Source organism: Macrobrachium nipponense, chromosome 27, assembly GCF_015104395.2.
Source record: "Macrobrachium nipponense isolate FS-2020 chromosome 27, ASM1510439v2, whole genome shotgun sequence".
Lineage (NCBI taxonomy): Eukaryota > Metazoa > Arthropoda > Malacostraca > Decapoda > Palaemonidae > Macrobrachium > Macrobrachium nipponense.
In genome coordinates this window covers 14,253,981-14,268,476 of record NC_087216.1, presented here as the reverse complement: position 1 = coordinate 14,268,476, position 14,496 = coordinate 14,253,981, and the positions used below count along the sequence as shown (strand labels likewise).

General features: G+C 44.6%; 1 protein-coding gene across 1 annotated transcript in view; it reads right to left on the bottom strand.

The window, feature by feature from the left end:
• LOC135200846 (mediator of RNA polymerase II transcription subunit 6-like) overlaps positions 1-14,496 on the bottom strand; it is a 64,388-nt gene that overhangs the window by 7,353 nt on the left and 42,539 nt on the right. The window contains exon 5 of the mRNA XM_064229544.1: positions 1,350-1,490. Within this exon, the coding sequence (XP_064085614.1) occupies positions 1,350-1,490 (141 nt within the window). The remainder of the gene's footprint in view (positions 1-1,349; positions 1,491-14,496) is intronic.

Below are 14,496 nucleotides of genomic sequence, written 5' to 3'. Positions count from 1 at the left end.
AATAAAATGTAAGGTCTATTTCTAACATAAGAGAGAGTGTTTCTTCCCTAATTGTTTAATAATACTGTATATAATAACCAAGTTTCAGTTTTACAATGTGTTTTCTTTAGACCACAGAATTTCTAAATAAAATTATCATCTGATAACAAACCGGTAGCATTAAAAAATGTATCATCTGACAAACAATATGAACATTCCAAAAATATATACTCTTAAAAGTTTTCCAGTGGCAAGTATATGAAACATGATGCTACTAATAAAGGCAAATTCCTATTTGTCATCTTGCGTCGAGTAAGATCCTGACTTACCTTTAAATTGGCTTTATTGGTAGAGCATGTATGATACAAATGAAGCCTACCTCATAGTTCAGATAAGGAAAAGATCAATAACTATACTCTGTTTTTTCCATCTGTCCATCCGCCTGTGGTGTTTGTGCATGGTAACACTGCCTCCTGGGCTTTAAATAATATCCTATTTTGAATATTAACGGTGTAATTCGCATACAGTAAATTATTAAAACACTTTTCAGTTGCAAATGAACACCCAGCTATCCTTTTATTTACCTAAAACTTACACATAACATAACTATTTAAAGCCCGGGACGCAGTGTTACCATGCGAAAACACCACAAGCAGATGGACAGATGAATAAACAAGAAAATAGCTGGCCCCCATCCAAGGAACTACTGAACATGACAGACTTATATATTTTCCCTATATAAGCTTGATCGGAGGAAAGTTAACGATGATAACCATGAACAACTGCAGTTCACCACCATGCATCAAAAGAAATTTTTCATTGGCAGATGTCAGTTATGTTAAATAAGACTTAGGATGAAACTTCAAATTACATAAACACTGGTAGAGTTCACGTATTTGCCAGTTTATAAGACTCGCCCTCACATATGATGCACCCCAATTGGACAAGGATATTTTGTGAAAAAAATTTGTGTATGTTGCATCATTTATTCATTTTAAGATATTCTAAAGTGATTTTGTAGGGAAAAATGTTTGATCTGTGTATGAAATATAAAATTGTGAGAGAGTACTGGAATAAAGTATGAAATTAAATATAAAGTTACACTCACCTTAAAGGAAACTAAATTATATTTACCATAAATAAACAACCTTTGTGTGTTACTAAGATAAGCCACCAGGCCAGTGCTATGATTTTCTTAACAAATACCTGACAGGCTAATTGCCAACATATTGTAAGCAATTTTTCATAAGTTTGTTATTTGTAATATAATATGGAAAACAAACTTTAAAAAAATGCTTACGATACATTGGCTGTTAGCCTGTCGGGTATTTTTGAAATATTTCCTGAAATAAAACAATGTGAAAACATACCTTCTTTCCTTCCTTTTTCTTTTGTTGATCACCCTGATCCGACTGACTTCGAAACTGCCACCAGTAACCTCTAGATGGATGATAATGCGAGTATGACTGCAATTCAGTGAATGCACTTGTTAAATTGCTCAGTGTAGCTAACTGCAAAAGAAGAAATTTACATTATAGAAAAATAAAGTTCAGTTTGTATACAGGGTAACGAATGGTAATGAAAAGTGAAAAATTATAAAAATAAGCAAGAATTTTTTTCTCAAACCCATCATTCATATAAACCTCTTACATTCATGGTCTTTATGTTCCTAGACACAACACTCTTATCAATAGATATGGTTCGTAATGCTGCATACACTACCTGAAGCAGCCTGTATTCCTCAATTACATGCCTCACTTTCCATGTAGCCTGTTTATGAGGCTATGAGTGATTGTGCTTCAAAACTTATTTTCATAAGAGGAAACAGTTTCTTTTATACTGTACATATAAATTCATATACTGTATTGCATTCTAAGCCAAACCAACCTGTGCCAATACTGAACACGAGGCCCTAGTGTGCATTCCCACAATTAAAAAGATACCTGAATGGCCTTCATTCTTTTGTAAGCATGGGTGTCAGAAGGATGGGCACTAAAGAATATGAAAACTAAATTTTGAGCTTCATAATGCCGGAGAACTACAATTTGGGGGTAGGGGAGGACATTATCAGGCACAATGATTATATCATGAAATCAAAGAGGAAAGAAAACAAAGATAGCAAGGTCTATTAGATTAAGTGAAGTTTGTATTCTGAAAAATGATATTGTTATGATACAATAAAGTTTTATACATACTTACCTGGCAGATATATACATAGCTATTACTCCGTCGTCCCGACAGAAATTCGAATTTCGCGGCACACGCGGCAGGTAGGTCAGGTGATCTACCCCCCCGCCGCTGAGTGGCGGGAATAGGAACCATACCAGTTTTCTAATTCATATTTTTTCTTCCAGCTGTCTCCTGAGGGGAGGCTGGGTGGGCCATTTAATTGTATATATCTGCCAGGTAAGTACGTATAAAACTTTATTGTATCATAATATCATTTTTATACATTCAACTTACCTGTCAGATATATACATAGCTGATTCACACCATTGGTGGAGGGTAAAAGACAGCTATTACTGAATAGACAGGTAAACAACATACGTTGTAGGTAATAAATAAATAAAACCTTGGTTCCTATGTGTTTAGACGAAGGGTCGACTTCCTAGCTATTGCTAGTAGTCTGCTTCGTCTCAAGAGCCTCAGCGAGGATGTGACCTATGGCTAAGAGTTCTTGTAGATCTGTCAATGGGGTCTTATCCACTTACTTGACAGAATCTAGTGGTCATTTGTCAATGGGGTCTTATCCACTTACATGACAATATACCAATGCCTATTGGCATAATTTAAGGAGCACAACACCGATCCCGATCACCTGATCCTAACACGAGGGTTTGTGCTTAATTTGAAAAGAGCTATCCCCAAACTCATTTCAAATAACCCCAGAAAATAATACACTTATGTTAAAATAAAAAATTTTTAATTCACTAGTTAAGGATCAGTGTCGGCTCCCTATCCCAGCAACGCATCCGTGGACACGTATAACAACGAGAGAAGGATCTCTCATAGGCCCACTTGATCTCCTTCGTGCAAAAAGTCAACACAGAGTTGCATCTCCCGTTATTACAGCTAATATGTCTCTCACGACATATTGTTATGGAAAGAACAAGAATTGTTAAAAGCTCGCACTTCAAGCGCTTCTAATTCTTAGCTGTTTGAAGGAATCATCAAGTTACTCAAGAAGTGCTTTAGAGATTCCACTGTTCCAAAGAAGACCAGGGCTTTCTTTGAAATAGATCTCTTCTGGATGAAGCCCAGAGTCTGGCTTGCGCCTGGCTGGCGCCTCACGCCTGCCTGGCGTCTCGCGCCTGGCTGGCGCCTCACTTGCGCCTGGCTGGCGCTTCGTGCCTGGCTGGTGCTTCGCGACTGCCTGGCGCCTAGCGCCTGGCTGGTGCCTCGCACCAGCCTGGCACCTCGCGCCAGCCTGGCGCCTCGCGCCTGCCTGCGCCTCGCACCTGGCTGCGCTTCGCTTACCTGGCGCCTCGCGCCTGGCTGGTTCCTCACGCCTGGCGTCTGGCTGACTTCTCCCCACTTGCTGGAGATTCGAGCTTGTTAAGAGTCTCGATGAAAACTGGCGATGTCCACCTCGGACACTTTATTTGCCTGATTTATTCGCCTCTAGCGCATCTGCGCCAGATTGGAGGCCTACTCCTTCTCCTCATCAGACAATGACAGTGTTTATTTGGACTGTCTTGTTCTGGCGTCTTTACGCCTGTTTGGCATTTGGCGCCTGATTGGCGCTACATTGTCCGAAAGTCTGAACATCCACAATCGTTTATCAGGAGAATGGAAAAGGGTGGAAGAAATTCTTTCACTTTGAGCTTATGGCCTCTGGAACAAGGGGAGGTAATTTTAGTCAGCTACATCCAGTAGACGATAGGAAATCTAATAGTCCGAGAGACCAGTCTTCCTCCGAGGAGGATAATACTTGATACTTCCGTTGCTAACGAGCACTCTTCCTACATGTTGATGAGTTCTCTTGTTGCAAAATCTTCTCTATCCTTGCTCGAAGGCAGGGAAAGAGCCTGGAAGTCTAAGGAGAGACTGAGCTGAAATTGGGAGGATTCCTGATTTCTAGCTCTTTAAATATATCTCTTCGAACCTTCTGGGAAGTAGTTTTTAGCCCTCATCGTATTCCAAAGACTCTGTCAGCAAACGTTTAAACCTTATCTTCTTTTGTAGATGACAACGTAAATACAATGCCTGGACAACAAATCCTTTATCTGAAAGCGTTGATCCAGGAATAAAAGGTTTTAGTTCTTTTGCCAAACATACCATGCTGGCAGGAACCCATTGCCGAGTCTTTCTAGAATTTGATTCCAGATTCCAAGCCCAAAATTTCACTCGTCCTTTTGGTCGTTTAGTACCAAGAGAAACATTGATGAGGAGCAGTTCCATCTTGTCAGAACACGGAATCTGAGGCCCAAATAGGATCCCATTGTAATTATAAGATCTCCTAGTCTTGTCGTATAGAGGTATTGTATAAGATCCCGAAGATCTTAATGCTCTGCTATCTCCAATTCCCTTTATAGAGACAGAGTATAGCCTTTTACTGCGTTCTTTGATAGCAGATATATACAAAGGTGATTCTTCCCTCTGAAAGGGAAGAAAAAACCGCCATGTGGTTCACAGAGGTATCGGAAGAGGACAGTTTCCTCATTCCCTCTAGCATGATCTGCAGTAATTATATATCTTATCCATGACTACTGTCATTTACCTTGAAACATCCTCTCATTCATGTCCACTTCTGGTCAGTCTGCACGTAGACAGACTCAGAGTGGAGAGGTTGTTAAGGTCCATTTAAAATAGATGCTGAAAGAATATTAAGACTGTCTTGGAAAAGACTTCCAAAACCTGCTGTGAGAAGAACGTGACCTCTGTGAATCCAACCTCTCTAAGTCTAAAATGAGGCATAACGTATTATCCTCTCTTTCTTTAACGCCCTTTGTCTTACATTCTGTAAAGAGTTTATATTTTAGGGGAAAAAGACTAACTTTTATTCCCCTTTCTATAAAATAAAGATGGCGTATATTGCTACCTCTCTCTTATATTCTTTCTTCCCGTCCTCGTGCCTGGGCAACGAGAGAATGGAAAATTCTATCATCGTTATTCTGCAAAACAAATCATTATTATCCTATTCTCCTAATAAATGATCCAGGATCGAGGAGAATCATTCAAGATTCCTATCCTAGGAAATCAGGCCATAATGTACGGTTCAAATACTTGAAAGAGCCTCTCACCCAATACTGAGAACTCCTACGAGTTTTCCAGTACGAAAACATTACAAGGTCTCCCTTGTTATATGTTTACATAGGAGTAGGATAATATAACATCCTGTTAATAACAATGAAAGAGGAGCTGCATGGTTCAAGGGACTAGCCGAAACGTGCAATAAAAAAAAAAAAGGGGTTGCCAAGGTCTTTCTAAAACCTGCACCCAGATTAACTTATGAGTCCGATATATTTTCTATCACTTGTCTCATAAGGTTGAGGAAAGCGAGAGACCTCTAAAGATATCGGTTCTCTTCACCATGTAAAGGTCTTTAAAGCAGAAGAACCCACTTATCCTGACACGTACTACGTTCGCCTGTAGGCGATATCCAGAAATAATTGTCAGTAGAGGGTTGGATCTGGCAAAGAAAGTTTCTCCCAAAACAACAACTCTTGCCAGGAAAGAAATCGCTCACGCGACCACTATATTACCTGACATGAGAAGTCTGTTCTTGTTAGAGACTTCCGCCATTTCAGTTAATCCTGACAAGGGCCACGGCCTCCTGTGCGACAACTTGTGTCCCTGTCAGGAAAAAACTGATCTTGTGTCAGTTCTCAAAGAGGAAACTCTTGGAAAGTCTATCTCCAAATACTGAGAAATTGGAGATCCTGAAGTCTTGCGCCTGGTTGGCGCTTCGCGCCTGTCTGGTGCTCCGCGCCTGGTTGGTGCTTCACACCTGGCTGGCGCCTATCGCCTGGTTAAAGCCTTTATGGCCCATTACTTGCAACCGGGGTCAGGAAATCTCGATATCAAAATAAGAAGAGGTGCTGTAAGAATCCTATAATTCTACAGTACTTCCATAGTTGGATGTTTCTTCTCAAATTTCCTCTAATTCAAGTATATCGGAAGGGGAATTATTCTTTCCTCGGTTAATTCTTCCGTATCCCCCCCCCACCCCCTTTTTTCCTGAACGAGAAGGACTACTCCAGTGCAAGGGACTGAGTAACTTCCCAGCTGTATGTAGGAAAGCATAATTTGCTCTAAGGTATATCTATTAACTAATTATTTTCTAGTTGGAGCCAGGCGTCTGGCTGGCGCTTATGATTCCTTATGGCATGGTTCGAGGAAAAGGAAGCAGTCTACAGGAAGACTGTTCGTCTTCTACCTTGCTAAGAGATCTAAGACGACGACTTCTCGCAGGTTCTCAACTCTTTGTAATAAATGTTAGACATACTTTAACAGTTATTATCGTCGATCGAGGTTCTCACGGACTCACAAATTCTTGCATTGCTTTTATTTAATAACTCGCTCAAACGAGAAATATTTTGAATGGTGCTCTTGGCTTATTGCACCAGGCTGGCGCAACCCGCGCCAGGCTGGCGCAATTTGCGCCAGGCCGGCGCAACTTGCGCCAGGCTGGCGCATCTTGCACCAGGCTGGCGCCTCCTACTAATTATCTTTATGTTATGTGCCAGAACATCTGTGTCTTTATGGTACCCGACATCCTTTCATATGTTAATTCCGTTCTTATTATGAAAAACTTTTATATACGTAGTATAATCCATTCAGGGAAACCATTTCCCACTAAAAGAATGTTTCCCATCCGACTCATACCACTTCTGCGCAATATCCGATTCTAAATACAGTTGTGTCCTTTCTCGAAAGACTTAGCCATACCGTAGTCTTGAAGTGAATCTCTATTACATCTCTCTTCACACTAAGTATGTACTCTAATAAGCCATGCTTTCATATGTATGAGTGCAATAAATAATATAATGTTCTGCTGCATAAGAATCCTTTAATCATGTTACCTACGGTAAACAGCATTGAAAGGTTGTAATATCTTTCTTATTGAAAGCTTCCTAACAAAAGGCAGACAATATTTTATTTATGATAGCTTCAGTATTCCCTCAATCCGAGGCTAAGACCACGATTGTAGGGAAGAAATACGGTTAGTTATCCCATTCCGCAGGAGAGAGAGAGAGCTGTAAATGACCGCTCACGACTGAGAACAAGATGGTACTGCGTTGGTCTTAGACTCAAAGCGAAAGCAGTCTTCGAAAGCCGTCTGGCCTTCCCTTTCCAGAGTTGCCAGTTACTCCATTAAATAAAGGAATCTTATAAAATTATTATCGAACTTCAGGAAGTTTTAATATAAGCATAATTAAGCGAACGAGACTTTGACAAGTCTAGAAACTAAATAGGTGTCGTCTAAACAATCGTTTTAAACATATTCCTTCCTAGGAAAGTCCTAGAAGGGTACTGGTAATTCATGGAAACCTCTTCTAACACGAAGAAAAATGTTTCTATCCTACTCTCAATTCACCAATAAAGATATGCTTCTCCGATCACTTCTCGAAGACACGATAGCATCATATAACTCCTACTCTAGCGTAATAGAATCCTCTATAATACTGTTACATTAAGGTAAACCGTATTAATTTAGGAAATTTTGTAAGGAATTCACTTGACCATTATAAACATAAATTTTTCGGTATGTGTTATATGCCTTGCCATACCGTAGTCCTAAGGCGACTTGTCCTAAGCATGGTAGGAGCTAGAAGCTTAAAAGTCATACATATATGCTTTATCACTCAACGAGATCCATATAATTCATTCGATTGACAAATAATCTAAATAGTTCTCATCAGAATAGATCTATATCTAAAAATGCACCGATGGGGAATCTTATGTTGAAATAACAATTACATATCCCCATGGGATAGTGCTCTTGTCTAGTTGCGAAAAAAAATGTTCGAACAATGACTTTATCACAAATGTTATCGAATGATCTCTAATATTAGAAGGCGCTAAATCGTCGCCTGATTTCGAAAGGTGGATCGATTAATGTCATTCTCATTTTGAATAATTCTACCAGAAGGCATTACTAGGATCTCGTCAATTTCATTCATTCGAAGTTCTCCTATCCATCGTGGAACAGTAGGCATAAAAAGGGAGAAACACTGTTTTAGGATACCTTTCCAATGGCTATCCCTGGCAGTCTGGGACGCTCTACAGAACCTGCCGAGGGGACGCCTGACCGGTGGGGATTCTCTGAAACCTCCTTACGGTTTTCGACATTCCTTCTCCTCTGGGCTTGTGAGCTAGGAAGAGGTCTAGACCTGAGAGCGAGACAGAGCCGATCAGACGCACCCTCCATTATAATGGGGGAACACTATATTCACTTCTTACGTTCTAAGAGTTCGCATTTGAACTATATCCAAAGTCTACAATTTGCAAATATGATATTGTAGATTCTGCGGAATAAGAAGGTGATGAGGATGCAACAACTACTAGTACTGTTACTACTATAATTGCTCGTTAACACAAGAGCTAATAAAGCTTCTAAAGGATAGTTACTTTTCTGACTTCCCCAACTAGGAAGAAAGATATACATTTCCTCAATCAAACTCTAACACTTATTTGTATTAATGAATAAATATAAGTAATCCCCTTTCATGAAAGTATAAGTAATTCCCTTTCGTGAAAGTGCAAGAGTGTCTACCGAAAACTTCGGTAGTTACACGTCACTAATCTTCGAAATTTTCTAAGTTAATTTTATAAAAAAAAAAATTAACAAAAGCCTATGCCGAACCAAAGATCCATTACTTCCCTGTAAAAGTTAGCCCAGACGATCGATGGCGATGAAACACGAAAATCCATCAGGAGGAACTGCAAACGTTGTTTACATTCCAAGCGACAGAAAAAATATGAATTAGAAAACGGGTATGGTTCCTATTCCCGCCACCCAGCGGCGGGGGGGTAGATCACCTGACCTACCTGCCGCGTGTGCCGCGAAATTCGAATTTCTGTCGGGACGACGGAGTAATAGCTATGTATATATCTGACAGGTAAGTTGAATGTATAAAACAATACACTGAAGCTTCAAAAATAAAACAACAGTTTGTACTCAATTGCAATCAACGAAAAGACAGCCCAACACTCACCTGAAAATTGAGGCATGAGGACAGATACTCCAAAACCATCACACCCCTTGTCAGGAGCAAGAGGGATGATTATCATGGAAATGAGGAAGAGAAAAAAGCATGTGATATCCTCTTACTAACCTAACAGGGGCTTGCCACGGGAACTGGCCAAAAATGACATACTAGACATAAAACTTCATACAATTAACAGCATCTCCAAGTACCAACTTGGAGAATGGCTCCAAAATTCAAGCTACACTTTAGATCTGAATGAAACAGAGGAAGCATGCATTGTGCAACTTTCATCTTAAACCGAGACAAATCCACTTGCAAGACATCCACATAAGTTTAAGAAATAACTAAACAGTGCCATAAAAAAAATTATATTGTGAAGACGAGATTTCCAATGACTCAAGTAGAGCAATAAGCAAACAGCAGAAGAACCAATTTCTCACAGTTGTTGAAAGTCTTGACAGTTTGAACTAGACAAAGGATGAGATCATCCTCTGAAAACATGAGAAGGTCAGAATAGTAAATGGGCCCATAAAATCAGTGATGATGAAGAAAAGCCTGATCCAAAACCAGTGTCAGATGCAAGATCTCACCAGACAAGGCATGCTTTGAGAAGGAAAGGGCTTATGGATAACACTGTCTTTAGCATCAAATACAACAGAAATGTATCTAACAGAAGTTCTTAAAAATTCCTGGACAAACTGCAACACCAAAGCCAAAACCCACCTACCAACATCAAGAAACAAGTCAGAAATATGACAATAGGTAGTGCTTTAGTATGGTCTTTGGTAGATGAAAACAAAATTGTAGCCTTCTACCTCAGCTGCCGAAAAGATTTTCAGTGGAGGAATGCCCCATTTGTTACACTAAGAAATAAACCTAGATTATTTTCTCTAGTATGGATTAAAAGCAAGTCATTCTACACAGGATGGTGACAGCAGCTGCTATGACCTCCGAAATACCTTGTTGCATAAAGAGACAATAATGTTCATACTTGAAAATGGTGAACAGAATACTAAGACGATAGTTCAAGCCAAACTGGATATATTCCCGTCCGATCTTCTCTATTCCAGGTTGGCCGCCTACTGTGAGATAGTTTCTTTCAGCAGCAGTCTTCTTCCCAATGCTAGAAATTCCAGGAATTCGAGCATAGGCGAGGTTCCCAATTATCGTGTAACATATCGGGGATTCTCGTCTCGCTCACTTTGGACCGTGGTCTCGCCTAAGTGTTTGGAGATCGTAAAAAACTTGAACACTCTGAATGCGCTAGAAATTCCGTAGAATTCTAAGCAGTCTGCGAAACCCCCACCGAATTCGTCAAACGATATCGGCTGGTGGTCCTCTCGATTCCCGTAGAAATCGAGAATGGGGCAGGATCCCTCCTCAACGACCGGGGCTTATGTCAGGTAGGACCCGAAGGTCCCCCCGGTAGCGCAGTCCCCAACGTGGGATCCTACAGAGAAATCTCTGTAGGATCCCTCCCCTTTCCCTCGTAGTCGTAAGGAGAGAGAGAATGGGGGGAGGGTCAATGGATACTACCTCGCCTTCCCTTCCCAGTGGAACTAGCAGTTGGAGAAGAGTAGGAGCAGCCATCGCCTTGCGGCGATGGCCTCTCTGAGTCTGGGAAAACATATCGTCAGAGAAAACGTTTTCCCGCGGAGGGTTACGAACTCTCACTGAAGGTAAGGGTCTGCCGCCACTGTGAACGTCGTCTGGGTGGGGCTGATCGACACCTGACAGGAGAGAGCCGATACCGTCCTCGACTCATTCTAGTCCTCGTCGAGGTCGAAACCTCTCAGGAGGACCGAAGGAGTATTTAAATACAGTGTCCGAAGACACGTAGAAACGCCGCTGTCGCAGTAGAGGAGGTGGAAGTAGCTTGATCGACCGGCCAGAACTGAGAGAGCCTTCTTGTCCGGAGACGAGAGACTGGTTCGAGACAGAATCGGCAAGCTCCGATCACGGCAGACCCACCATCGGTTTGGGTTCCCTCTCGGGCCCCAAAACGACTCGAGCAGAGACGTGGGCTCTGCTGGTTGGGAGCGGCAATCCTTCCGCAAGGTCATTATGCTGACGAATCAGCTTAATGACTCCTGCAAAATTCCTCTGTATCTCGGAGTAACCGCGTCTTGCGGAGTAGGACCGTCCAGTCCCTCCAGCAAGAACAGATCCCGAGATACTCCTCCTTGAGAAGGAGGAACAGCGGCAGACCCCTGACGGTCGCCTCCAGCTACTTGCGCGTATGTCCTGGTCGGTCCTAGAACCGTGCCTGGTCCATACGGCGTCATAGCAGGATCGCGAGCGGCGCACCTCTCGCAATCACTCCTAGGTACCTCGCTCCTCCCGGTGTAGCCCGAGGAGGTTGAAGGTACAGGAGAGGCAGACCTGACGCTCCCCCCTAGCTCGCTGGCAGGACCAGCGTGCTTGGAGGGCTGCTGCTGATCGTCAACCCGCGGTGGCGATCGAGCAGCAGGCCTAGCCTTGCCGCTCGCCTGGGGCGAGAGGCTCGGCTGAGAACATCGACGCTGATCTCTAGCGTCAGGCGAGCTGTTGCTGGTACCGTCTCCGCCCGGTTCCGATGGGAGCGGCGGTCAGGTGACCTGCTAGGCTCGCTGTCGCGGTGAGACCGGCGAGCGTCCTCTCGGCGCGTCGAGCCGCTGGTACCAGCCGTGGCTGGTACCGACGGCCACGGGGACCCCTTCCTCGCCTCAACCCGTGGCTGGTCAGCGACCGTCACGTCAACCCGAGCAGCCAGCTGGTCGCTGCGAGAGCGTCCACTGGCCTGGCGAGAGTCGTCTGCACGACTCTCGCCAGTCTTCTGCTCCGCGCTTCGGTCTTGACGGCGAGCGAGCTCGGGCGTCAAGACTTTGGCTGGACGGTCTCCCGCGGGAGACCGTCCACTCGGTACTTCTCGCTAACGAGAAGCCGAGGCGGATCCTGGTTTAGCGGCAGAACCGCTAGAACCAGGCGAGGAAGTGCCAGCCGAAGCTGGTACTCCTCTGGTCCCCGTCTTCTTCTCCTTGGTAGAAGAAGAGACAGGCCCTGTTCCCGAGGGAGCAGGAGGACCAGCAGAAGAGCTCCCCGAATCGCCGGAGCGAGACAGGCCCTTAGAAGGTACCCGAAGGAGCCTTCTTAGGGGGGAAAACCCGGGTTACCAGCTGGTCGCTGCAAGAGCGGCCGCTGGCCTGGCGAGAGTCACCTGAGCGGCTCTCACCGCCTTCTGCTCCGTGCCGCGTCTTGGCGCCGAGCGAACTCTGGCGCCGAAACTTGGCTGCACGGTCTCCCGAGGGAGAACGTTCACTCGGGATCTCTCGCGAACGAGAGACCGAGCCGGAACCTAGCGTAGCGGCATCGCCACTAGCACCAGGCGAGGAAGTACCGAGAGCTAACCGATACTCCTCTGGTCCCCCCGTCTATCTCTTCCTTACGGAAGGGGAGACGGGCCCCGCTCCGAAGGAGCAGGAGGACCAGCAGAAGGATCCCCCCATCCGGTGGGACGGGCCCTTAAAAGTTCCTGAAGGAGACTCTTCTTAGGGGGGAAGGCAGCCTTCTTCTTTCTTTCGGCTTATGGGCCTTAAAAGTCGAAGGGGAAGAGGCAGCAGCAGACGATGAAGACGAAGATGACAGCTTCCTCTTCCTCGTCAGCTCTCGCAGGACAGTCGTCAGGTCCTCCATCCAGGCCGGAGCCAGGGGCTATTGCCGAAGCAACACGGCCGACTGCACCTGTCCGGAAGGACCTGGGGCTGGGGAACACACCGGTGGGCAGGACCAGCATGGACAGGCTCAGGAACCAGGAGCAACAGAAACAGCAACCAGCTCAGGAGCGGCAGGAACAGCGGCAGCGGTAGACCCAGAAGGGACAGCCAAGCCAACAGCGGGAATCACATCAGCGGCAGGTACGGCAGGCCCAGTGATCGCCTCGTAGAATCATCGGCAGGCAGCGGGAACCTGGGTACTGGCGGCCGGTCCAGGGGCGAGCTGCTGGAACAGCGGAAGTCTGGGGCAGGCAACACGAAGAAAAAAGGTGGTGGCGGCAACCCCCCCTCGGTACGGCGGCAGCCCTAGTAGCGGCAGACGACGTCACCGACACAGCATGGGAGTGTAGACCAGGAATGGGGGGAGCAGCATAAGCGGCCGTGGTAGTAGTGGAGACCGCCCCAGACCTCGCTAGACGCTGCAGCAGCCCGTGGATGCTAGGCACGCCCTGCCGACCGCGGTGGTCCATACCTGTCCAAGGTCGTCTCCCACGGATGTAGCACCTGCGGTAGCATAGATAGTTTAGTAAGAGGGGTTCCCTCACGCACGGAGGGAAGACATGCCCCACCCCGAACGCAAGGAAGACCCCAAATACAAAATACAACGAGGAGCTGAGCGGGGGGCAGGAAGGAAGACGAAGAATCGGATACCAAGGGAGTCACGGGAGAGCTTTCCGACGACTTCCTGGCAGACCTTCGCTTCCCCTACCCCCGCACAGCAGTGAAAAGTAATATGAAAATGAAACAGAATACTGCCCTTGCGATTCACTTCATAGAACTTAAAGGGGAAAAGATCAATTCTTGGGTAAGAACGGAAACTTGATCCAAATAATATGATGCTTATCATAAAATATATATGAAAATGAAACAGAATACTGCACTTGCGATTTCACTTTCACAGAAAATAATCGTAAGGATCAATTCCCCGGGTAAGAGCGAAAATTGATCCAAATTAAATTTATGCAAATAAATAATGAAAATGAAAAGAATACTGCATTGCGAATCCACTTTCATTGCATTTTATCATACAAAAATAAAGGCTCCGTGCCGAGCGCAATCACACTCTCGGTAACGAACGCACAGGGCAAAAATATAATGAAAAAAGTACTTACATTTTTCAATTACACACTTTCGCCCAAAATACATGACTCGCGGCGAGCCGCGCCTGCCCTCGGCACCGAGACATAATTCAAGGTTCAATTCATGAAAAGAGAGGAAATCGCCGCATCTACGGCGATAGCTCCATGTTAGTTCATAATTAAGTATGAAAAATGAAAACAGCGTACTTACAGTTCATTTCAAGCAAACATTATAGTAGAAAAACAATATAAACAAAGCATACGACGATGAAGCGGGCAGCGATCGATGACGAACACGTCCTTCACACTCACGGCCGAAAGCAAAAGTGATTTGTTTATTTACCTACCCGTCGCGCTGCGCGCGACTGTCGGACAAGCAGTTAACTACCGTTCTCCCCTTGTTCGAAGCTTACGAACCGTTCCAGCTGCCTCTAGCTACTTCCTATTGTTAAAGGACCGATGGTTTTGTATTACGTATCGGAACAAATGAGAATACAGGAAGGCGTAATGTGGCAACAAACGCCGACCAGC